This window comes from Sander lucioperca, chromosome 5, assembly GCF_008315115.2.
Source record: "Sander lucioperca isolate FBNREF2018 chromosome 5, SLUC_FBN_1.2, whole genome shotgun sequence".
In the NCBI taxonomy this organism is placed as follows: domain Eukaryota; kingdom Metazoa; phylum Chordata; class Actinopteri; order Perciformes; family Percidae; genus Sander; species Sander lucioperca.
In genome coordinates, this window is record NC_050177.1 from 30,929,270 (window position 1) to 30,955,496 (window position 26,227).

The window sequence follows — 26,227 nt, forward strand, 5'->3', positions numbered from 1 at the left end:
ATATTTCATTCTTCATGAAGTGATTCTAAATCAGAATGAAATACTTTGGAAACATTCACATTTTTTGAATGTTTCCAAAGAATTTTTCAATACTGTTTTTTTTTCAAAGATTATTGTTCTCGTTGTTACTCAGGTCCAGCTCTCTTAGACTAGAGGACTGGGAGCTGAGAACTGAGGACAGAGCTTCACAGCTTCTCTCTGACAGGTTACAGCCACTCAGTCTGGAGAGAAAGCAGGAAGGACACAAGTTATTTATATTTAACTCCTGTTGAAAGATTTCAGAGTATTTAATGATGAATAAATCACACTTACAGAGCTTTGTTGGAGGGACAAATGAAGAAGACAGATAATGATTGTGTTTAAATGTTAAGTCTGGACTTTTGGTGATAGAGAATATAATATCCATTTTTTAAACAAGTTGTAAACATTATAACTAATTGTGACTGAATGAGGAGTAAAAGACATCCAGTATTTAAATTCACATAAGATAAAAAAAAACTGCCATAGCCATAGTTCATACTTTGTGCTTTACAACATATTATAAATAAGAACAAAATGCTTTGGAAACATTAAAAGATTTCCGAATTGCTAAATTTTAAATCCTGACATGAGAAGGGTGGTTTAAATGAGAATAAAGCTTAAAGTTTAGAGAAATGTCATGGAAGAGGACAAATAACAATTGTGTTTATATGTTGAGTCTGGAGTTTTGGTGATACAGAATATGAAATCCTTTCTCAGCATGTTTAAATATCTGCTGCTCTACTCTAAACAAGTTGGAAACATGATAATTAATCGTGACTGAATTAAGCAGTATTACACGAGAGGGTTTGATTTAACGTCATTATTGGCACAACAGGGTGTGCTGTCATGCTATTTTGAGTACGTTCTAAATGTCTAGCAGACCAATCAGGTTGTCTGGTCAGATGAACTTTTTGTATAATCAGAAATAAAGAAATGTCCATTAATCAAAGTCAAAATATTAAAATACAAATTATTTGTTGATCTCAGCCAAAGTTCAGATTTCATTCTTTATGAAGTGATTCTGAATCAGAATAAAATACTTTGGAAACATTCACATTTTTTGAATGTTTCCAAAGTATTTTTCAACACTGTTTTTTTTCAAAGATTATTGTTCTTGATCTGACCTGAGAGTCTCCAGTGTGCAGTGTGGACTCTTCAGTCCAACAGAGATCAGCTTCCCTCCTGAATCCTCCAGGTCGTTGTTACTCAGGTCCAGCTCTCTCAGACTAGAGGACTGGGAGCTGAGAACTGAGGACAGAGCTTCACAGCTTCTCTCTGACAGGTTACAGCCACTCAGTCTGGAGAGACAACAGGAAGGACACAAGTTATTTATATTTAACTCCTGTTGAAAGATATCAGAGTATTTAATGATGAATAAATCACACTTACAGAGCTTTGTTGGAGGCTTTGACCACTGGCAGCAGCCTCAGAAGAGCCTCCTCTGAAGCGGAGTATTTCTTCAGGTCAAACACGTCCAGATCTTTTTCTGAGGACAGTAAGATGAAGACCAGAGCTGACCACTGAGCAGGAGACAGTTCATCTGTGGAGAGACTTCCTGAACTCAGGTATTGTTGGATCTCCTCCACTAGAGAACGATCATCCAGTTCATTCAGACAGTGGAACAGATTGATGCTTCTCTCTGCAGACAGATTCTCACTGATCTTTGTCTTGATGTACTTGACTGTTTTCTGATTGGTCTCTGAGCTACTTCCTGTCTGTGTCATCAGGCCTCGTAGGAGATTCTGATTGGTCTGCAGAGAAAGACCCAGGAGGAAGCGAAGGAACAAGTCCAGGTGTCCATTTGGACTCTGTAAGGCCTTGTCCACAGCACTCTGGTAGAAACGTGTTGATTTGTCTCTGAACACTTCAGACCACCACGATGTTGTTTGTTCTTCTGACAGCAGGTTGACTCCAGAGTTGATGAATGTCAGATGGACATGAAGAGCAGCCAGAAACTCCTGAAGACTCAGATGGACGAAGCAGAACACCTTGTCCTGGTACAGTCCTCTCTCCTCTTTAAAGATCTGTGTGAACACTCCTGAGTACACTGAGGCTGATCTGATATCGATACCACACTTTGTCAGGTCTGATTCATAGAAGATCAGGTTGCCTTTCTGCAGCTGCTCAAAAGCCAGTTTTCCCAGAGACTCAATCATCTTCTTTGTCTCTTCATTCCAGTTTGAATCGGTCCCAGCTCCTCCACCATATTTTATGTTCTTCAGTTTGGACTGAACCACCAGAAAGTGGATGTACATCTCAGTAAGGGTCTGGGCAGCTCTCCTCCCTCTCTGGTCTTCAACATGTCCTCCAGAACTGTAGCAGTGATCCAGCAGAAGACTGGGATGTGGCACATGATGTGAAGGCTTCGTGATGTCTTGATGTGGTAGATGATTCTGCTTTCCTGCTTCTTGTCATTGGATCGCTTCCTGAAGTACTCCTCCTTCTGTTGGTAAGTGAACCCTCTGACCTCTGTCACCATGTCAACACACTCAGCAGGGATCTGATTGGCTGCTGCAGGCCGTGTGGTTATCCAGAGGCAAGCAGAGGGAAGCAGATTCCCTCTGATGAGGTTTGTCAGCAGCACATCCACTGAGGTGGACTCTGTAACATCAGTCAGGATCTCAGTGTTGAGGAAGTCCAGAGGAAGTCGACACTCATCCAGACCGTCAAAGATAAAGACAACCTGGAACTCTTCAAACCTGCAGATTCCTGCTTCTTTGGTTTCACTGAAGAAGTGATCAACAAGTTCCACCAAGCTGTACTTTCTCTCTTTAAGCACATTCAGCTCTCTGAAAGTGAAAGGAAATATGAACTGGATGTCCTGGTTAACTTTGCCTTCAGCCCAGTCCAGAGTGAACTTCTGTGTTAAGACTGTTTTCCCGATGCCAGCCACTCCCTTAGTCATCACTGTTCTGATTGGTTCATCTCTTCCAGGTGGGGCTTTAAAGATGTCTTCTCTTCTGATTGTTGTTTCTGGTCTGTCTGGTTTCCTGGAAGCTGTTTCAATCTGTCTGACCTCATGTTCATCATTGACCTCTGCAGTCCCTCCCTCCATGATGTAGATCTCGGTGAACATCTGATTCAGAAGGGTTGGGTTTCCTGCTTTAGCAATCCCCTCAAACACACTCTGGAACTTCTTGTTTAGGTTAGTCTTGAGTTTACATTTACAAACTCCAGCAGAACTTCCTGAATGAATACATAATAAAAAATCTCATTAAGTAATTTTGTAAAGAAAACAGAAACATATTTTGGTCCATCTCTGGAGACATTAGTAAACGTCCCATTAGTCCAGTAAGTTAAATCTTTAGAGAAATCCTCTTACTGCTCTGCAGACGGTCAGCCAGCTCCTCCTGCTTCATTCTCTTCAGGAAGTGCAGTGTGATCTTCAGAAATGCCTCTCTGCTGCTCCTCTGCTCTTCATGCTCATCCTCATCCTCCCTCTGACTCTCTGAGCATTCTGGGTAATCTGGATTCAGAACCTTCTGGATCTTCTTCAGCTCATTCTTCACAAAGTACAGATGTTCTCCTCCAGCAGCTGGAACAGAAGATTATATGAATGACACAATCAAACAAAATCATGGAAGCAAACATCAGATACTTGTTGGACAGACTAACAATCCACTGGTCTGAAAGGTGCTGCATGGAGATGATTGTGAACATAATAGATGTAAAAGTAGTTGTTGTACATGTACAGACCATAAATATGGAGTCCAGGTGTGTTTGATGCTGCTGGGCAGACTGACCACTGGGAACCTCTGAGCTCTCCTGGTCCACTCTGTGGAGGAATCAGGAAGAATTAGCTCACATCATGTCTGTCCACACAGAGACAAACACAAGGTAAAGATCCTGTGACTTAAAGTGTTCATTACAACATTGAATCAGATGGTTTCCCCTGACATGAAAGTGTTGGAGGTGCTGCTGATCCCACTGTGAATCAACAGAAAGAACTAAGAATTAACCCTCATGCCCTCTTCAGGCATTTTTGTACGTAAGTCATTTTGTGATAATTTTTGCTGTGTTACTGCTTATGGCATGAAATTTTGTCAGAACCTTTCTTTTTGGTCAAAATTTTTAAATCCAGTGTTTTTCACTCTTACATGTTTTTTATACTTGATTGATTCATTTTGTACCCTCTGGACACCTTCGTGGAAAAAATGTACACGCACACAAAAACTGCTATTAAATCATCATATCAATATTGTTTTCTGCTTAAACAACTTCTACCTTGCTCAAAACTACCAAACATTCAATCATTTTCAGGATTTTAACCCTTTAAATGCAAGTTTATTTATTTGAAGTATTTCATTATATATTAAAAAAAAACACAAAAAATGATTTTTTGTTCCCATATAATTAATAATATGGAGATGGGGCATTGGTGGAGATTAGAGTCTTGGATATGTCAAAGATTAGCAAAAAAATGTATTTGATGCATTAGTATTTTTTACATAGCATTTCATTTTGACCCAAAAGTGGTGATATTTGATATTTTTACTGTATTCCACCAGAATCAACCATTTTCCCTTTGTAGGCATGAAATTATTGTATTTATGCCAGTTATATTATGGAGCTGTGTGTGTTTGTGTGTGTGTGTATGTGTATGTGTATGTGTGTATGTGTGTGTGTGTGTGTGTGTGTGTGTGTGTGTGTCAGTGTGTGAGAAAGAGTTTGTGGTAATATAAGCAAGCACTGATCATTTTAGGGGTGAAAAAAGGGCATCTTTGAAGGATGCATTTCATGTGTCTTTGAAGAGGTGCTTGAATAAAAACATGAAATGCATCCTTCAAAAGATGCCATTTTTTCACCCCTAAAATGATCAGTGCTTGCTTACATTTACACAAACTCTCTCTCTCACACACACACACACACACACACACACACACACACAGCTCCATAATATAACTGGCAAAAATACAATAATTTCATGCCTACAAGGGAAAATGGTTGATTCTGGTGGATACAGTAAAAATGTCAAGGGGGGGGTGGGTCTGGTCATGAACCCACTCACTGAGAACTGGCCCTGAAAGTGTCCAAACTCAAATGGCAGAAGTCTTCTCATGGTAAATATTATCCCTGACCCAGTGACACAAACACTTACCAGAGTCGCTGGTTCTCCAGGGGGGATGTGCAGATGAAGTGACCCTGGAAAGGGCACTCTGCATCTCTCATACATCCGAACCATCCCCCTGGTATCCCAGTTGGAAAGAACATTTGGGAAGATTTTGCCATTCATGATTTTTATCCTACCCTATGGCTATGGGAGATTTAAAATGCTTTTTAAAGGGGCTAAAACACCAGATGATATTGGACCAAACCAGGTCCAATATTACATTGAGATCTACAGTTGAAGACTGGTCTTACTCGACAGCTTTCAGATGTGAGAATATAAATATATGTGAAGAAAAAGACGCTGAAATAATTTCAAAACTTCTCTGGATACATAACAGTTGAAATGTGAATCAGCATATTATAATATTATTAACAGCTATCCTCTTTTCAGCAGAGGGTTGTTGACCTTTAAAATCCATGAAGTATTGATATGACCGGTCACTCTTGAGGACACACAGCTGGGTTCAGGTTCAGCAGAGTCTGGTCTTTGATGGATCCTGTTACACAGAGAGTAGACCAACAGGATGGAAATTCACTTTTTATTATTCAGAAACAAAACTGCTGGAGATACAAACAGCAACTAAAACAAGATTAACACAAAGATGTTCAATAAACTTCACAAAAAACTGGGTTAAAAAGTTAAAACACCAGAGAATATATTGGACCAAACCAGATCCAATATTTACCAAAGTCAAGAGTTGAGACTGGGTTTAACTGGACAACTTTCAGATGTGAGAATATAATATATGTGGAGAAGAAGATGCTGAAAATAAACTCCAAAACTTCTCTGGGTACATACAGTTGAAACATGATCAGTAATATTTTAATATTACCAGCTTACCTCTTTCAGGAGAGGGTTGCTCTCCTAAAGTTAATAGAGCGTCCCTGTGACCGGTCGCATCTTAAAGGACACACAGCTGGGTTCAGGTTCAGGATCAGGTTCAGGTCCAGGTTCAGGAGACTCTGGTCTCTGCTGGTCCTGATAGAAAAAACACATTTATTCAGGGTCACATGTTCAGTTAAAGTCTCCGTGCATAAAATATAATATTAATATGAATATGTATGTAGGCCTATTATTAACCAATTAATGCCAATATGCTTTACTTCTGTCTAAAACTCAATAAAAATATCTTTTGAAATCAGAATTAAAAAAATCTAAAACATAATATTCAAATGTGTCTAAACGAAAGATATTTGAGTGAGCACAGGAAATTATTTTACAAAATATTCTCATTTCAGTCATCAACTACAATACTTTCTTTCCTCAAATTACAAAAAAACAAAAACAACCCAGACGGGACGTAGTTCCATCCAATGAGACTCGTCCAGTTTGCTGGATGTTCACAACTCCCTCAATCTTCTTCTTAACATTCAATTTCCTTTCCATTGCAATTCGCTCCTTCTGCCATTCAAGTCTCTCCATCAATCCTCTCTCCTCCATTTCAAGTAGCCTCTCCTCCATTTCTATTCTCCTCTCCCTTACAGTCTTTTCTTAAAGTAGCGGTGGCCATGGACCGGTTACTCTTCATGGACAACAGCTGGGTTCGTTCAGGTTAGGTCAGGATCAGCAGGGTCTGTCTCTGATGGGTCCTGTTAGGAAGAGAGGAAGTGACGTGGCAGCCAGCTTGCGCCTGCCGGGACCGCTAGCTCGTCGCTCGGACAGTCACGCCTGAGACCCCGCTGTAAGCCGGAGGTCTTTTAGACCGGTCCCGTAAATAAGGCTTTTATTCACCGTTGACTGAACGTTTGTTTAAATATCACAACACATGTCCATCATAAGATTAACCGGAACCTGTGGTTAACTGCCTTTTCAGAGTTAAACTCCACAAGCACACACACACACACACACACACACACACACACACACACACACCACACACACACACACACACACAGCTAGAAATAAAAACCACAACAATATAACCACTTTATATTAAAACAATCTCCGGACAAGAAAACCTCACAATGTTACAACTATTGCAATAATATTGAAAAATAAAACTTATTGAGCTTTAATTTTATTGTTTATGGTTTAGCTCAAACACTCCTTACTTATTCAAAAGAGTGGAACGTGATCCCTACTATTATTAGTGTATAAGTTTAAGTCAGTTTAAATTAAAAAATAAGTAGGCATATGCACTGGTGTGTCCTATGTGTTCATGATCGTGATCATTTCTATATTATTGTAGTGCACTGTATATGCCCAGGGAGATGGACATTAGCAATTCAAATTACAAAGGTTGGTGTCTCCCCTTTAGTCTACATAACATGTCATAGCATGTTACCACTTTATGTACAACTGTTAATTTATCATACAGACTGAAACTCAACTTCTAATAAATCAGAAAACAAATACACCAAAAAAATACTAAATCTATATATACGTAAATGTATAGCCTATGGCATAATTTAAACAAGTCTCCCGAAAAGAAACGTGTATATCTCTCTCCCCCTTGTGTGTGTGTGTGCGTGCGTGCGTGTGTGTGTGTGTGTGTGTGTGTGTGCTTGTGGAGTTTAACTCTGAAAAGACAGTTAACCACAGGTTCCCATTAATCTTATGATGGACATGTGTTGTGATATTTAAACAAACGATCAGTCAACGGCGAAATAAAAGCCTCTTATTTACGGGACCGGTCTAAAAGACCTCCGGCTTCCAGCGGGGTCTCTGAGCGTGACTATCCGAGCGACGAGCTAGTGGCCGGGGCAGGCGCAAGCTGGCGGCCGCCTCACTTCACGGAGCTCCGAAAACTCCGAAAACCTTGGAGCAAATTGTCAATTCGGCAAAGATTTGCGCAAGACTGCCTATATTCGAAATCTAAACCGTTCATTTCTCGCCTAAAATGTGGTCAGAAGTTAATTTGGTGATGAATAAGATGGCGAAAATTGTTAAAATTGTCCCGTTTTTGGGCTGTCTATGTACCGGAAACCCGACCATCATTGAATGCCGAAATGAATGTTGGGATACGGGTGCAGCGAAGTTCATACAAGTTACCAAGCTGTCGGTACACGATCCGTTCTGCCTACACGATCCGTTCTGCACATGCGCATAATGTTCGCGCATGCGCGGTTGTACGAGGATTTACGACACTTCACGATCTGTTCAACGCTTCCGGTCGACAGTCAAGCTAACGTTAGTTTAGCTAACAGCTAATTCGGCTAACTGCTAGCTGAGACAGCATGTAATAACTTTAAAAGACCCTCAAAATAAAACGTGAAAATAAACGTTGACATATATAACAAACACCTAACATATATAACAGCTGTTACATCAGTTCTACTTTACTTGTGCTCATTTAAAATACAATCACTCAATACTTGTCTTTATTGTTATTACTGTGAAGTCTTAATTTAGCTGTAGCCTGCTTTTCCCATTACCTTTGAGTTAACGTTATTTTAGACTGAATGTAGCTGTCAGCTAGCGGTTAGCCGAATTAGCTGTTAGCTAAACTAACGTTAGCTTCCCGGTGGAGGCTAGCCATAGGCTAGCGTGGAACAGATCGTGCAGGTCGTATGGATACGTAAAAAAGTATTATCTTGCGCATGTGCAGAACGGATCGTGCAGGCAGAACGGCTCGTGTACCGACACAACCAATGCATCCTCGGTAAAATGGGTGTGTCAAGAACATTTCCGGGAATCTTAACTGTTCTTGGTGAAATGCGAACTTGTGTATTGGGACAGTACTTGGGCAACACGAGATGACGTTTCACAGGGACACAAGAACACAAGTCAATAGAAGAACACAGATTGAGAAACGCCCATGGTGAATCTCTGAGTTGGACTATTGATTTTTCCCACGCCCACGACAGCATTGGCTGTAAGTTTGGTACTTCTTTCTGTCATTATTTAACCTGCCTTCTTTATATAGCTGTAGAGTCAGTGAACCTTGTTGATTCATTTGTCATTGAATTCATGTTATCTGTCGCATTTGTATGCTAGCAATGCTATTCTGATGTTAATGCTAGCGCAATATGTGTGAATTTACGCTGTATGCTAGTAACACTATTCTGATGTTAATGTAGCCCGTAATGTGTGAATGGGCAGTTAGCACATTGTTCACGTGTTGTATATGAATAGTTGAAGATAGCTTAGTAGGCTATAGCAACTTGCTGTACAAGAGACTAGCTGCGGCGTTTACAGCTGACTGTCCCTCACGGCGGCGCTAGCTTAAACATCAACAGTTAACAGTTAACACTTTTCCAAAACTAGTGAAAGCTAAAACACAGCTAACCTGCCTGAACTTCACTTCAAACTACGGATAACAAGTTACCAAACTGAGAGTTACACACGACTGTTAGCTGTAAAAATGATACTTGTGTCAAAACTTTAAAAGTCCATCAGTCTCCAAACATCAGTCAGCTGGACATTAAAGTTAGTTTTTCTCTCCTCTGCTGACTGCATGTTTCTCCCTCCAACGTGCTCTACATGTCCTCTCTGACTTCCTCCTTTCTTTTCTACTCCCCAACAAAGTCATCTGATTGGCTAGAAGTGGAGCTATACAGGAAATAATTCACTTAGATTACTCCACTGAAAAAACATTACACTTCACTTCAAAACAAAGGATTATGGGAAATGTAGTTTTCATTGTATTTACCCAGTTATGAACTGAAACACCATTTATTCATGTAGTTAACTGTATAAAATAAACACTTTATTTATATTGATTTAACAGTATTTGTGATTTTTAGATTTTCTTGCCTGAAGTATGAAGATAAATTTCTCTTATGAGATAAGTTTCTGTTTTTGTGGCTGGAAAGATGTTAGGATTTAATGAATTAATTTAAAATCCACAAACAGAACAAACTGAACACGTTGATCCAACAGAACTAATAAATACATAAATACATGAATCAACAGTCGAGACAACAGAAAGCTAAATTTGTTTCTTTATTTTTTATTCACACATGTTGAAATATATGTTGAAATATAAGATGGTGCCGCAGAATGGCGACACGGTGTGTTGGAGCGCTCTGTTGGAGCGCTCTGTTTTGTTTTGTTTTGTGTTTTAACTTTGTTTCTTGCGATGGTACCCGCATCTCATTCACCAGTGAAGAGCTCGTGAACTTCAGGGCAACAACACCATTAGACTTATTTCCCACTTTTCTTCTCCCTTCACTGGAAATTTTGGACATTCTGGTCAAAGGTGCGCTCACCTTTGCTCACGCAGCGAAACGCCGGAGGAGAGGGAAACGGGCCGGTGCGCTGGTGCGTCTCCGCCAGCGAGGATCACGCACACCGTTACCTGGAATATTCCTCTCTAACGTGCGCTCTCTGCCCAACAAAGTGGAGGAATTACAACTGCTGTTGAGGGCAAACAGGGAATTTTCTTCATCTGCTGTTTTGTGCTTCACGGAGACGTGGCTCTGTGAAATAATACCGGACTCTGCGCTGCAGCTGGCAGGCTTCCAGCTTTTTAGAGCGGACAGAAACACGGCTCTCTCTGGCAAAACTAAAGGTGGAGGAATCTGTTTCCACATCAACAGCGGTTGGTGCAACGACGTGACAGTGATCCAGCAGTATTGTTCTCCTGACCTGGAGTATTTCACCATAAACTGTAAGCCTTTTTATTCACCCTGTGAGTTCCATTCATTCATTCTGGTCGGTGTTTACATCTCACCGCAGGCCAACGTGCAGGACGCGCAGCTCATGCTTGCCGACCAGATACTGTGTGTGGAGCGGACCAACCCGGACTCCCTAGTTATTGTCCTTGGTGACTTTAATAAAGGGAACCTCACTCATGAACTCCCTAAATATAGACAACATATTAAATGCCCGACCAGAGAGGAGAACATTCTGGATCACTGTTACACCACAGTCAGGGATGCTTATCACGCCGTCCCCCGTGCCGCACTGGGGCACTCTGACCACGTCATGGTCCACCTGATCCCCGCCTACAGGCAGAAACTAAAGCTCTGCAAACCTGTAGCGAGGACATCAAGGAAGTGGACCAGTGTAGCTGTGGAGGATCTCCAGTCGTGTTTGGATTGTACTGACTGGGATGTGTTCAGGACTGCTACCAACAGTCTGGATGAGTACACAGAGGCTGTGACGTCATACATCAGCTTCTGTGAGGACTGCTGTGTTCCATCAAGCACCAGGGTGAGTTACAACAATGACAAACCCTGGTTCACAGCCAAACTCAGAAGGTTAAGGCTTGCTAAGGAAGAGGCGTTCAGGAGTGGGGACAAAGACAGATTTAAAGAGTCAAAGTACAAATTCAGCAAGGCAGTGAAGGAGGCTAAACATCTGTACTCTGAGAAGCTCCAACGCCAGTTCTCAGCTAATGACTCTGCGACTGTCTGGAAAGGACTTAGGCAGATCACCAACTTCAAGCCTAAAACCCCCCACTCCTTCAATGACCGACACCTAGCCAACGACCTGAACGAGTTCAACTGCCGTTTTGAAAGACAAAAGGACAGTCCTGACACCATCCCCCACGACACCTCCCTACAGCTACAGCCACTGTGCATCACCTCCACCTTGCCCACCTCAGCAGGGTCCTGGGCCCCCCCACCAATGCCCTCCTTAAAGGTCCCATCCACCTCCACCACCCCTCCCACCTCAGTGACGACTCTCTCCATTCACGAGAGGGACGTCAATAGACTCTTTAGGAGACAGAATCCCAGGAAAGCTGCTGGACCGGATGCTGTCTCCCCATCCAGCTTGAAGCACTGCGCTGACCAGCTGTCTCCAGTGTTCACAGACATTTTTAACACCTCACTGGAGACATGTCACGTGCCAGCCTGCTTCAAGACCTCAACCATAATCCCTGTCCCCAAGAAGCCAAGGACCACAGGACTTAATGACTTCAGACCCGTCGCCCTGACCTCTGTGGTTATGAAGTCCTTTGAGCGCCTTGTGCTTTCACACCTCAAAGACCTCACCGACCCCCTCCTGGACCCCCTGCAGTTTGCCTACAGAGCCAATAGGTCTGTAGACGATGCAGTCAACCTGGCCCTCCACTACATCCTCCGGCACCTGGACTCCGCAGGAACCTACGCCAGGATCCTGTTTGTGGACTTCAGCTCTGCCTTCAACACCATCATCCCGGCTCTGCTTCAGGAGAAACTCTCCCAGCTTGGTGTGCCTGACTCCACCTGCAGGTGGATCACTGACTTCCTGTCTGACAGGAAGCAGCATGTGAAGCTGGGGAAACACGTCTCCGACTCACAGACCATCAGCACCGGATCCCCTCAGGGCTGCGTTCTTTCTCCTCTGCTCTTCTCCCTGTACACCAACAGCTGCACCTCCAGTCACCAGTCCGTCAAGCTTATGAAGTTTGCGGACGACACCTCCCTCATCGGACTCATCTCTGATGGAGACGAGTCCGCCTACAGGTGGGAGGCTGACCACCTGGTGACCTGGTGCAAGCAAAACAATCTGGAGCTCAACGCTCTAAAGACAGTGGAGATGGTTGTGGACTTCAGAAAGAACCCAGCCCCACCTGCCCCCATCACCCTCTGTGGTTCCACAATTGACACTGTGGAGTCCTTCCGCTTCCTGGGAACTATCATCTCCCAGGACCTCAAGTGGGAGCTGAACATCAGCTCCCTCGTCAAGAAAGCACAACAGAGGATGTACTTCCTGCGGCAACTGAAAAAATTCAACCTGCCAAAGACAATGATGGTGCACTTCTACACAGCCATCATTGAGTCCATCCTCACATCCTCCATCACCATCTGGTACGCTGCTGCCACTGCCAAGGACAAGGGCAGGCTGCAGCGTGTCATTCGGTCAGCTGAGAAGGTGATTGGCTGCAATCTGCCGCCGCTCCAGGACCTATACAACACCAGGACTCTGAAGCGTGCTGGAAAGATTGTGGCTGACCCCTCCCACCCCGGACACAAGCTCTTTGAGCCACTCCCCTCTGGCAGGAGGATGAGGTCCATCAGGACCAAAACCTCACGCCACATAAACAGTTTTTTCCCCTCCGCCACTAGCCTTATCAACAAGGCCCGGAATCCATCCTGACTCTCTCCACACCCCACCTCTGGCTCCTCATGCCACTGTACCTACTCTGCTGTAGCGTCCCTTTTCACCACTGCTTAACTTACTTTACTATTTATTTAAATTTATTTTATCGTTATTAATACTTACTGTGTGTATATGTTTATACTTATATTGTTTATATCTTTTTATCCTTCTTATATTTGTATGTGTGACATGCTCCAATAACACCATGACAAATTCCTCGTATGTGCAACGTGCAAAGCTCTTTCTGATTCTGATTCTGATTCTAAGTTGTTGTGTTCAAGTAGCCTTCAGTTTTCTTCTCTGGAAGTTTTTAATAAATAAGTGTTGAAAAAACTCGTATCAGATATACGACCCAGACACAAACATACCATAAATAGTCATTTTTCATACATAAACTGGTATTTCTATGAAGTGAACATCAGCTAATAGCAGTTTTAGAAAGCAGATGGTTCAGAGCTGCTTTGTGCTGCAGTAGAAGAAGATGTGACAGTTTTATTAGTGAGACGTTATTCAGTTGATGTTTCTAGATTTGGATCATCAGCTGTCATCATCGGGTCAACACAAGGACAAGAAGCTGAACATTGTTGACATGTTGACTCTCATGTTCACTAACTGTTCATGTTGTTAGAACTGGATTGTTAAACATCACTCACAGCTGAATATGAAATGAACGTTTGAATGATTTTCTTTCAGTTATTGTCAGTGAAGTTGTTAATAAATCATCAGATGATAACCTGCAGCTGTATTGTGTCTTGTTCTCTCCATCAGATGTCTGTGAACTGGAACTGGACACAAACACAGTACAGCGAAACCTCAGACTATCTGACAACAACAGGAAGGTGACACATGTGAAGGAGGAACAGTCATGTCCTGATCATCCAGACAGATTTAACTTCTGGGCTCAGCTGCTGTGTAGAAATGTTCTGACTGGTCGCTGTTACTGGGAGGTCGAGAGGAGAGGAAAGGTTAATATATCAGTGAGTTACAGAGGAATCAGAAGGAAAGGAGACAGTGAAGACTGTGTGTTTGGAATGAATGATCATTCCTGGAGTCTGATCTGCTCTGATGAACATGGTTACTCTATCGGGCACAATAAGAGAAGAACACACATCTCCTCCTCTGTCTCTAACAGAGTAGCAGTGTATGTGGACGTTCCTGCTGGCTCTGTGTCCTTCTACAGAGTCTCCTCTGACTCACTGATCCTCCTCCACACCTTCAACACCACATTCACTCAACCTCTTTATCCTGGGTTTGGGCTCTGCTCACATGGTTCCTCAGTGTCTCTGTGTCCTCTGCAGGACTGAGAGTCTCTCCTGTGGACAGAAACACTGACTGAAGATCAGCTGCTGAAATCAAAGTTCAGTCTGTTCACCATCACACACACTCTGCACTGTGAAGCAGATCTGAGACTCAAACACAAAAACATTCATCTGATTTCATCTCTGGGATTATCAACATTTGAACTGTTGGACTAAAAACACTTCATGATATGGAACATCTAAAAAATAATCAACTGTTATTGGTTACTATTATGTCCTTTATATTTTGAATCATATTGTAATATATTTAAAATTTGGAAAACAAATGTTTCTATAAACAATCATCATATAGTCTAATGTTTCTAAATGATTTTAATAAAATATATACGTTTCATCTTGAGGGAGATCATTTGTTCATTTGATCATATCATGATTTCATTCATCAGTTGACTCTCTTTACTCAGATTGATACAACCCCCCCACTAATAATCAAATCAAAAACTATGTAACTTAGTGCAGCCTACTCCAAAAACCTATTATATTTCATTTACATACATAAAGACATTTGCACCATAAATTAATGCAGAAAAGACACAAATTGTTGCAGAAAAATAAGCCAGAATGCAGAAAATGTTTGATCTTCAAAATTCTCAACTCTTGTTCTCATGTTCTCTTCAGAAACAACCGTTCAAACACAAGCTAGGAGCTACGATCACTTTTTGGCAAGTGGAAACGTGCATTTTATGGATGTATTGCTTCTTAAAGAATGTATGTAAACTGGTTAAGTTCTTGTGGACTATAATCTGTCAGATATAATTGAAATCCATTATTTTTGAGTCAGAAACAACCTTTCAGTGTAAAGATAGGGGCTGTGATCACTTTTTGGCAGAACAGCAGAAGCGTGTGTCCCTCCCTCCCGCTCCAGGTGACTGATGGACGGACAGGTGCTGCTGTCGGTTCACTTTCCTTCTTCAGTTGTCGGATGGAAAGTTGGAGATGTTTCCAATCAGCAGAAATCAGCTGGGACAGCCAACCAACACACACACTGGGAGTACAACCACTTTAATTAATGTTGACTTTGTGAATATTATATCTGAACTTTTAGCTTCAGTCTTCATCACAGACTCCAGCAGTTTTGGACAGTACTGAAGCCAAGTGAATGTAAAATCAATCTGAGCATCACAACTAACTGTTTTAGACATAGATATGGTAATAATAATGCTCCAAAATGCTCTCAGATTGCATTTTTCTTTTTTAAATCGTCACATTTTCTTAAGAGGAGGACCCCTAAACCTCCTGCCAAATATGGTCACCCAAGTCTTTTCACCAACCTGGGGAAAAGTGCCCAGTGTTGTTAAACAGGAGGAATGTGAGGTACAACAACAGCCTGTCAACTGCTACTGTTGATTCTGCATCAAGCTGCACAGTTTGGACATGTGCAGCTAACTGACTGCAGCTGGAACATCTGGTGGAGCATCACAGCTGTCTAAGAACAAGGACAGATGTTAATGACTGCTACACTTGATGATATCAATAATTCATAATCAATTAGCCTTGTGTGATGACAAAAACCAAAGTTTCTAAATGTCTGACTTGTTTTCATTCCTGCAGAATGACTCCTCAACAATAACCCCCATCCCAATACTGACCTTACTTCCTTCACCTTTTAATGGTTCTGCTATTACCTTCTGCTTTGGTAGCACTAGGGTTACAACCTTTCTGCCTAATGTCTGTCTCATATTTTTGCTTTTCCCGTCTTTTATTCCTGTTGGCCAGTCAGACTCTTAAAGTTTGGATTTTAGTTCTCTTACAAGCCAGTAACTGACACTCTGCAGATATGATAGTTTTGTCATTGTGGAACAAACAATCCTTCATGTACATAGACTCTTTGTCCCAAAAACTCTAAGGATTAATATTATTATAACATCTAATTTCATTTTACTTTGTAGTTTGAATTGAGGATTTAAAAGTATAAAATGTATGCGCAGGGTGCGATTTAAAAAAAAAAAACGGATGCGGGGAGTGTTTTTTTAATCATGCACAACAAAAGAAAACGTGCCATAATGAAACCCCCCCCCCCCTTCCAGTACCATGGATATGGAGCTCCCAGTCACCTATTGGCCTCTAAACACATCTTCAAACTGCTGCTGATTCAACAGAGCTTTGTAGCAGCTAAACAACTGCTGCTGGCAGCCGGCGTCCCGGAGCTCTGTAGCAGCTCACAGTTTATCTCCCCTCGCTCTAAAGACTGTTGATGTTACAGCTCTTTACTTACGCTTTGGCTACAGTGAACGTGTAATTTATGCGGACCGTTAGCGGAGCGTATGTGCCGTGGAATGAAACTTTTAACCGCCTCCACCTGCAGCGCCACACGTCGTAGGATTGTGGTCACAGGTGAGACGGAGAGCTTTTTGCTTTTGGATTGTGGTTGTTTCTTCAGTTTTTTTTGTTTCATCGGAGCATATGCACCACTACGCTGCTCTCTGCCCGCTGTCTCCAGTTTGATGATTATGGTGGAAGCGTAGTGTTGGAACATCAGCTCCGCTTACGTTACCCATGCAATGTAGCCGGCCGGAAGAGTTAAAATACTTCTATTTTAGGTATATAATATATGGTCTATTGGTTAATCATCATTAATCACTTTGAGGGGGGGGTATATTTTGTCCCCACCGGGCATAAAAATAATTCAGCAGAGGCAGGGACATGTAGACCAGAAAGGGGGCAATCCCACGCATCCCCCTTTTATTTCCTTCCAGCTAGAATATAAAGTGCAGCTTCCAGCATGAAGCGTATCCCACAATCCACTGCAACATGAGGTCACACAGGTCAGACGCTGCCTGTGCTCTAGAGACCCGTTGACAAATGTGAGTAGAAATTTAAATTTATTTTTAACACCGAAGAAAGATGCTTTTATTGTTTTAATTTGGAGATTTTCTTCTCACCCAAGAGTGAGGGAGAGGTACATGTAAAGGGAAATGTTGGATAAAAACAAGCAATGTAAAAAAAAAAGTATTATGGTAGTAAATATTAACAGCTAAATGTACTTAAAGTATCAAAGTAATATGTGACACGGAGGCCACTTGGGGAGATACCTGCTGCTGTACCAGTTCCTGATCTTTAGCTCATTAGATGGTCAGTTAGCTCCATCTAGTGGACAGATAGTAGAACTCCATCATCTGATGGGGGACTTCTCCAAGACTGTACGGCTGCAGCCTGGAGCGTCCCATCTCATGCCGTCCCGCCTGATGCCGTCACCGAGCTTCTACTTTTCAGAATAAAAGCTGGCGTGTTGTTACTTTAACAGTTTAAACGTTTTTCAATTGATTGCAACAAATAGGCGTCGATTTCGGTGTGCAGCCATACCCGCCTCGACTTCTCTGACTCTGACTGGGTTTGTGAACAGGTTGGACCGGTTCTGACGTCTCTCTGACTCTGAAGTTATGATCTGTGACGGTGTCTTCAGATCAAATAAAATAAGATAAGATAATACTTTATTGTCTGCTACACAAGGGTTACAGAAATATTTCTTTGACAAGGCTCCAGTCATTTTGGCAGTGTGATTCACTATATGTGAGAGTCTTGTTTTGTGTTTGATGGTGAGTTTGTTGTACCAGGAAGAGATATTGAAAGAGAGAACTGATTCAATGAGAGAGTGGTAAACCAATTTTAATACGTCCTTGCCTATCTGAAGAGTTCTGAGTTTTCTGAGCAGGTGGAGACGTTGTTGTGCTTTTTTGTATGTTGTGTCTGTGCGTTGTGAGAAGGACAGGAAAGTGTCTATTTCTGTGCGCAGGTACCTGAATACCTGCATTTGTTCCACTGGCTGACCCTGGATGCTAAGTGGCTGGAACAGAGGTGAGGCCTTGTCTCTGCCCCCACAGCATAGCTCCTTCGTTTTGGTAATGTTGAGCTCCAAGGAGAGATAAACAAAAGTGTGGGACAGATTGTTTATAGCCTGCTGGTAGCGAGTTAGGGCGTCAATGTAATACATGTTTACAACCAAAGCAATGTCATCAGCATAATTAAAAAGTGTCATGCCTTCACTGTTACACAATATGTTATGAGTGTACACAGAGAAGAGGATTGTGGATAAAACACAACCTTGGGGAAGTCCTGTATTTAAAATAACCTTGGTTGATGCACATCGACACCAGGACTGAGGAGGGACAATGAGCAGCTTGTTCTCTCCCAGTGTTTCCTCGACACATGAAGGAGGAAAGTGTCTGTAAAGTGACCTGAAGAGACTTCAGCAGGTGAGAATCTGACCAGAGGAATCTGGAAATGTTTGATGAACACAATCACTTTGATTCAATCTGTTTGACTGTACAGAAAAAATGTTTCTTTCTGGGTTGTTCTTCAGATTTTTATAGATAGACTATGATTCTAATGAGTGTCCATCTGAGTTAAAGGAGAGAGGTTGAAGAATGATTAGCATGTAATGTATTACTCAGGGTTCATACGGTTGCTTGGAATCCTTGAAAATGCTTGAATTTTGATGTTGTGTTTTAAAGGTTTGAAAAATGCTTACATTTTGGATAAAATGCTTGAAATTGTAACTGTATTTCTTTCATGACAAATACCTATCTGACTGAATAGTTCATTTATTAAATGGTGAAATGAAATGTTGGAGAGCCTAAAATGAATCCTGCTCACTTGTGCATGTGTGCCGTGAGATTGTCGTTTCAATGAACATTGGCTGGAAGATGAAAAATACAAATAATGGATTAAACGGGGACAAACCCCACAAGTTGCCTCTTGTAAAGTCTGTAAAAAAGACATGCAGAGTCTGCGCTCTCGAGTCACATGAAGGGTACGTCATAGACTTTTCAAGTAAGCCAAGTTAAGTAGCCTACTGTACACGATAGCGCCTATTTGTTTACGCTAGTAACTGCTAGCTAGGATTTTGCAGGCTAAGTGACTGAGAGAACTTGGTGTGATAATGTAATGTTAGTATTGTATGTCCGTTATGGCACGTTCATTTGTGGAATATGCAGTGAACAGCCAAAGTAACAGTAACTGTAACGTTACCTTCCTGCAATTAAAACCCTGCAAACGTTAGCCCAGTGCATAACAACAATCATACAAGTAGCCTACTGTAAGGCTGAGGATGGCCTTATGTAATATTTACACTGCTCTATTCCAGTAGATAAATGTATGTCTTGGCAATGAAATAAAAAATGTTTCCATTAACATAGGCTATTTATCAGGGTCCCAGTCTTCAGGGTTAAAATGGAATTACAGGTTCTTGTTGCACCGTCTCAGATTTTGTTCAAACCTTGTCTATATCAAGAATGTGTCCCAAAACCAAGGCCTGTAAAATGTTTCTGTTTAAATCCTATGTCTTCATATTTTTAGCCCTTGAAATTACTTCAGTTTTACAGCTTGAAAATCACATTATCTGGCAAGCAATATTTGGACATTAGTATAATAAAAAGCATTATTCATAGGCAGCCCAAACTGTGTAGGGTGGAAGACAAACATGTCAATATGACTTAACCATTACAAGTTTGTACGCCATGTCCTAAATTTGGAGAAAATAGTGTGAAAATACTGGCATTAAGGGTAGCATAAACTTTGATCAAAATGTAAGAGGGTGCAGCAACTGTTTTCCTGGATTTAGTCTGATTTGACACAGAATGACCCAGCTGCATGTCATTTGGCTCAAATCCTCCCACACAGTGCTCCTCTCTTGCTTAAATATCTGATCCTTCTGCTATTACGAAACACAATTTTGGCTGTTTATAGCATTATCTCTTTTAATGTGATAAAAACACTAAATAATAATTTTGACTATGTATTGGTATGTAATTTACGGTGGTGTAAGGTGCTGGAAAAAGCTTTAAAATGGATCTTGAAAGTGCTTGAAAAGTGCTTGAGTTTGACCTTGGTAAAGGTGTATGAACCCTGATTTACTGTTGGTAGTTCTCAGGTCAAAACAACAGCCGACTCATGTTATCACATCAGTGGAAAACAGGGAGGGTCAAAACTGGTCGTACAGATTTGACCAACTTGGCCGTGGTACATCTGATCCAAAAGGTGTACTTTGACAGTGAATTGTTTGTACTTGTACTGCATTACAGAATTACGATTAAGATCGTTCTGTACTGCAGTATAAGTACCAACAAATGACTTTGTTAGTACAAGTTAAAGTTCTGCCTTGAAATTGTTACTGTGGTAAAAGCAGAAAAGTATTATCAGCTAAATGTACTTAAAGTATCAAAGTAAAATGACTGATTGCAGTAAAATGTCCCCTGTGTGTGTTGTACTATAATATATGATGAGATTATTCTTTCTGATGCGTTCAGGTGTAAGCTACATTTGACTGTTTTGATCAGTTTTCTATGATGCTGCAATGATTCTTCTCATTATTGATCAACCTGCTGATTATTTCTTTGTGATTTTAGGAAGCACAGGTTCAGTTATTAGCTATTATCAATGGTATTTTATCAATATTATTAAAGTTATGAAAATGTATATCTTGATCACTTTATCAAATTGAATAAATAATCAACAGGGCACCATCCTAAACACAGGGACCAATAAGTGAACTGTGGATGCAGTCTCTTAAGGATGCAGCTATTAAATGTCTTAATGAATAAATCTCATATTTATGAAGTGAACATTGAAGGAGTGAATATGAGAACTGACCTGCACAACCAGACAACTGCTCTTTAAAGTCTAATAGAATTTATTTAACTTCAGCAACACCGATTTAATAAACAATAATCCTTTTTTCATACTCCACTACAACTGTATGTGTGTGTGTGTGTGTGTGTGTGTGTGTGTGTGTGTGAGAAACTTTATTTCAGATAAGACATTACAGAAACTCACCTATTATTTATATTCGGAACACACAACTCATGAAAGAGTCTGAAGTCTCTAATGTTTATTCTGTACTGCAGTAAAAGTACCAATATACACTGTCAAAGCCTACTGCATTAGTACAAGTTAAAGTTCTACTTTGAAGATATTAGGCCTACTGAGTTAAAAGTACACAAGTATTGTCAGCTACATGTACTAAGTGTATCAAAGTAAACAGTGGCATAACGAGCCAACACCAGGCGGGCCCCTCTACTACAGCACGTGATGACGCCGCAATGTCCACGAGTAGGCTACCATGAATAGGACAGGATAGGATCATAGAGACACAGCATATAAGAGATGAGATGACTGACAAAATCAGGAGAAGCCTACGCACACCACAACAACAACAAAAAAACACTGGTGAATGTCAACCATAACACATGAAAAAACACAAGGGCAGTCCCTCCAGGATTTCGCGGGGCAGAAGACAGTGAAAGTTGCAAAAAAATTTGCAATTTTTTTGTATAGTTCTTTAAAAATAAAAAGGAAACTTGTTTTGGGGAGAATAATATTTTTTACTATTAATTAATTAATTACTCTGGGCTGAGATTTCCTAGTAACCTTACCAATTGCACTTACAATAACTAGCGTAGCTGTCCTCAATTTAGGTCATTATGTCGTCTCATCTGCGTTTTTTCCTGCATCCACCGTGTGTGATAATGTGTGTGTGTGTGTGTGTGTGTGTGTGTGTTCCTGACACACCTGCTACTTTCTGGGACATATTTCAGACTAAAGTCTAATTTAATCAGTTTTTCCAATTGGGGATGTGGTTGTTGCCCCCAATTACAAAAGTAGTGTAAAAAACGTATTAAGGTAGTAATTATTAAAAACTAAATGTACAAAGTAATGTGTGACACGGAGGCCACTTGGAGAGATAGCTGCTGCTGTACCAGTTCCTGATCTTTAGCTCATTAGATGGTCAGTTAGCTCCATCTAGTGGACAGATAGTAGAACTCCATCATCTGATGGGGGACTTCTCTGACTCTGACTGGGTTTGTGAACAGGTTTGACTGGTTCTGACGTCTCTCTGACTCTGAAGTTATGAACTGTGACGGCGTCTTCAGATCAAATGCACATCGACACCAGGAATTCATACACTGTAGAATTATTCTATTAACAATGTTAAGTAGTAACACAGTTGTAGAAGAAGAAAAGACCTTTATATTACCTCCCTTTATATATCCCACAAGGGGAAATTCACATTTTTCACTCTGCTTGGTACAGTTAATACACACTGACAGTGAGTTATTGGTACTTTTACAGGTTTTGTGTCTTTCTTCCAGAAACTTAGTTCATCATTCTGCAGAACCTGAAGGACTCTTTAAGGGCCGTCTGTTAAAAATAAGAGGAGTGAGTCAGAGTATGATCTTTTGGATCTCTCTCTTTGTGTGTTCAGTAGAATCACAAAAGAATCAAAGAAGTTAATGAAGCAGAGTTTTATAAGTTTAAGAGGTCCATGGAGTTCAACATCCTGCAGTAAAATCCTCCTTTATGAGATTACATAAAACTTTATTGATACTTTTGTTGGTTTATAAATCACTAAACGGTTTAGGGCCTAAATACATTTCTGATCTGCTAGTACAGTATGACCCACCCAGACCTCTCAGGTCGTCTGGGACAGGTCTGCTTGTTGTCCCTAGAGTCAGAACTAAACAGGGGGAAGCAGCGTTTAGTTTCTATGCTCCACATATCTGGAACAAACTCCCAGAAAACTGCAGGTCTGCCGCAACTCTCAGTTCTTTTAAATCAAGGCTGAAGACTTATCTATTTGATGTTGCCTTTCTTTCTTTATAAGCTTATAAAGAGAAATTCCTATTTTATCTGCTTTTATATATTTAACTGTTTTAATTGCTCTTTAATGTTTCATTTCTTATACTGCACTGTAACTTTTATTCTTGTATTTTAACTGTTTTAAATTTTTTATTCTGTTTTCATGTAAAGCACTTTGAATTGCCCTGTTGCTGAAATGTGCTATACAAATAAAGCTGCCTTGCCTTGCCTTGCCTTTATTGATCTGCAGAGGACAGAAGTCATCCATTGCAGCAGCACAAATACTTAAATAGGAAGTAAAGAAATGCTGTACAATAATACACCAGACCTGAACACAATAACATAATAATGCTTACTTAGTTTGTATTCATATAGTTATATTATAGAAAGATAATATGGTATATAATGTAATAAAACAGCACAACATGATAGTATATGGCAAATTGGAGTTTTACATGTTTATAGGTCTACAGTAACAGAGGTCATCTCTCCCAGCAGGTGAGGACTCTGCTATGAGTCAGTGTGAGGACAGAGAGGAGGGAGCCCCTCCCTCTAAAACCACTCTGTGTGGGGACCATGACAACCAGACCAAAGCTCAGAGGTGAGATGATGATCAGCACTCCCATCACTCCTCCATCATGATTCACACTGAATATATATGTATATAATATTAACTATATACTTTATTTGTCAGAAAAGAGCCAACGACTGATTATCTACTGAGATGAGACAGCATCTTTCATCAGATTACATTTTGGTGAATAGTTACTGATCCACTGTCTTTGTTTGTATCAGGATGCAGCAGCAGAAACCTGAACCTGAACCCAGCTGTGTGTCCATGAAGAGTGACTGGTCTATGGGTCGTCTTATTCAGTTTAAAGATGGACAAGCTGTTGATGAAAGGTAAGAATTTAAAAGTGAACTTTGTTATTATCTGACTCTCTCAGAGCTTCATAGTCAAGGTTCGGTGATGTCACATATCGCCGAACATGACGAGTTGATTCATTGCAACAACAAAAAAAATTAAAAGATCATAATAAATATTTGTGCTTATCAAGTCCAAGTGAAATCACAAGTCAATGGGCCTCATTCACCAATATCTTCCTAAGTTTGTTTCTTAAATTTGTTCTTAAGAAACTTCCTAAGAAAGGTCTGCGTCTGATTCATGATGTGTTCTTAAAACAGCAGAATTGGTCACAGGTGTGTTCTTAGAGTGATGAATCCCAATGTCTTCGTAATTTGAAAGCTTGTGCCCGTTGCTTCTATTTAGCATAGGTAAACGCCCCGTTAATTCCCATAAAAGGGCATGAGATGGCAGGGCCGTGTGCAGGGCATGAAATTGGCACCTGCCCACCCGCCAAATGCGGGTAACTTTTGTGATTGGCGGGTGAAACTGTCAATCTACCTGCCCGTTGGCGGGTAGCCAATGAGAATTGAGTGATTCAAACACCTAACTATCGGTAAGCAGAGTACGCCGTTGCTTACGGTCCTGGTCCAATCAGGGGCCCGCATCACTGGAAGACATTGATTGACAGCCGGGGCCCCCTATCGCATTTTCATTACTCACACAATCCCAGCAGTCCCACGTGCAGCCACTGACCAAGCGGGAGTGAGAACGGATAAAGTTAATTTCCTATGAAGACAATATGAAGACGAGACGTGTGTGTGACTCGAACATCTCACATTTACCAACAAAACGTACAGCGAAAGACCGTCAAAACATTTCAGACCGTCCTGCCAACCTGTATACATTTTAACATCAGTGTACGCTGTCACTGAAGCTGCTGCTGTTTCAATACTGTCGGCTCTCTGCAGCGGGCGGGGCTGCTCCATTTTCACCGCGACTGACGTGCACACACAATCACACACAAACACACACACACACACAATCACACGCAAACACACGCACACACACACACACAATCACACGCAAACACACGCACAGACACACACACAATCACACACAAACACACACGGTGGATGCAGGAAAAAACGCAGATGAGACGTACAGGATGACCTAAATTGAGGACAGCTACGTTATTGTAAGTGCAATGATAAGTTAAAGTCCAATAAGTACTTTATTAAACCGTATGAATGTGTCCCAGGCCAGGATAGGAAATTAACTAACAATGTAGATTAACAAGCCACTGACAATGACAGATATGTTCATATTTGATTCATTCAATACATTCTTATTTTGTGTCTTAAATCCACCAGCCTTTTTCATATTTTACCAACATTTGCAGCATCCTGAGCCTTTTTGGTAAAGTTCCTAGGAAATCTCAGCCCAGAATAATGAATTAATAGTAATAAGTATTATTCTCCCCAAAACAAGTTTCCTTTTTATTTATTTTTTATTTTTAAGAACTATACAAAAAAAATTCTTGTGTTATGGTGCGCATTCACCAGTGTTTTGTTGTTGTTGTGGTGCGCGTAGGTTACTCCTGATTTAGTCAGTCATCTCATCTCTTATATGCAGTGGCCTAACGAGCCAACACCGGGCCCCTATGCAGGATTATCAAGGCGGGCCCCCATACTACAGCACGTGATGACGGCGCAATGTCCACCAGTAGGCTACCATCAATAGGACAGGATAGGATCATAGAGACACAGCAATTCCTGTTTTTCACCTTTATGACACAAAAAAAATGTGGCTGGTAAAAATTCACAGGATTTTTAAATCCACCTGCCACAGTGGCTGGTGGTCAAAAAAGTTAACTTCATGCCCTGGCCGTGTGCACACTTTGAGAAATGTCTAAAAGACGTGGTGAAGACGGTGGAGGCCTCGACTGAGATTCTGACATTTTCTCTCATCTGTTAAGTTACCGCTAACGTAGACAACACTTCCTGTTATCTATGATACACTTAAAAGTCTTCAACTAAACTAAACGGCTTGATGCTTTTATTGTGAAAACCCCGGACCGGATGCTACGTTCCGTTCAAGCTAGCAAAGTCTCAATAGAGAAGCCTCGATAGCGGTACAGATAACACTATTTAACACCACTTACTTCTTATTTTACTCAACCATAAAGTACTGAACAATCCTAACAACAAGTATAAAAAGTATCAACATTTTTAAACACAATGTTACATATTTTGACCTGACGTACTGAGTCGGGTGAACCGAAGGCAATAAACTAGCTTGTATGAACGAGGCTATAATTAGCACAGTGGTCGCGTAGCGTGGTAACCCCTTAGTGAGAAGACACACCAGCCCGATAATCGGGCATCG

At 41.1% G+C, this 26,227-nt stretch overlaps 2 protein-coding genes and 1 pseudogene across 2 annotated transcripts in view; 1 reads left to right on the forward strand and 2 right to left on the reverse strand.

The window, feature by feature from the left end:
* LOC116034155 (receptor-interacting serine/threonine-protein kinase 3-like) overlaps positions 1 to 26,227 on the reverse strand; it is a 412,721-nt gene that overhangs the window by 163,751 nt on the left and 222,743 nt on the right. The gene's annotated exons all lie outside the window — the stretch shown is intronic.
* LOC118495099 lies at positions 2,365 to 5,183 on the reverse strand (annotated as a pseudogene).
* The window catches only part of LOC116054942 (NACHT, LRR and PYD domains-containing protein 5-like), a 179,421-nt gene continuing 171,686 nt past the window's right edge, over positions 18,493 to 26,227 (forward strand). The window contains exons 1-3 of the mRNA XM_036001597.1: positions 18,493 to 18,614; positions 23,491 to 23,596; positions 23,791 to 23,898. Coding sequence (XP_035857490.1) covers positions 23,508 to 23,596; positions 23,791 to 23,898 — 197 coding nt within the window. The 5' untranslated portion in view covers positions 18,493 to 18,614; positions 23,491 to 23,507. The remainder of the gene's footprint in view (positions 18,615 to 23,490; positions 23,597 to 23,790; positions 23,899 to 26,227) is intronic.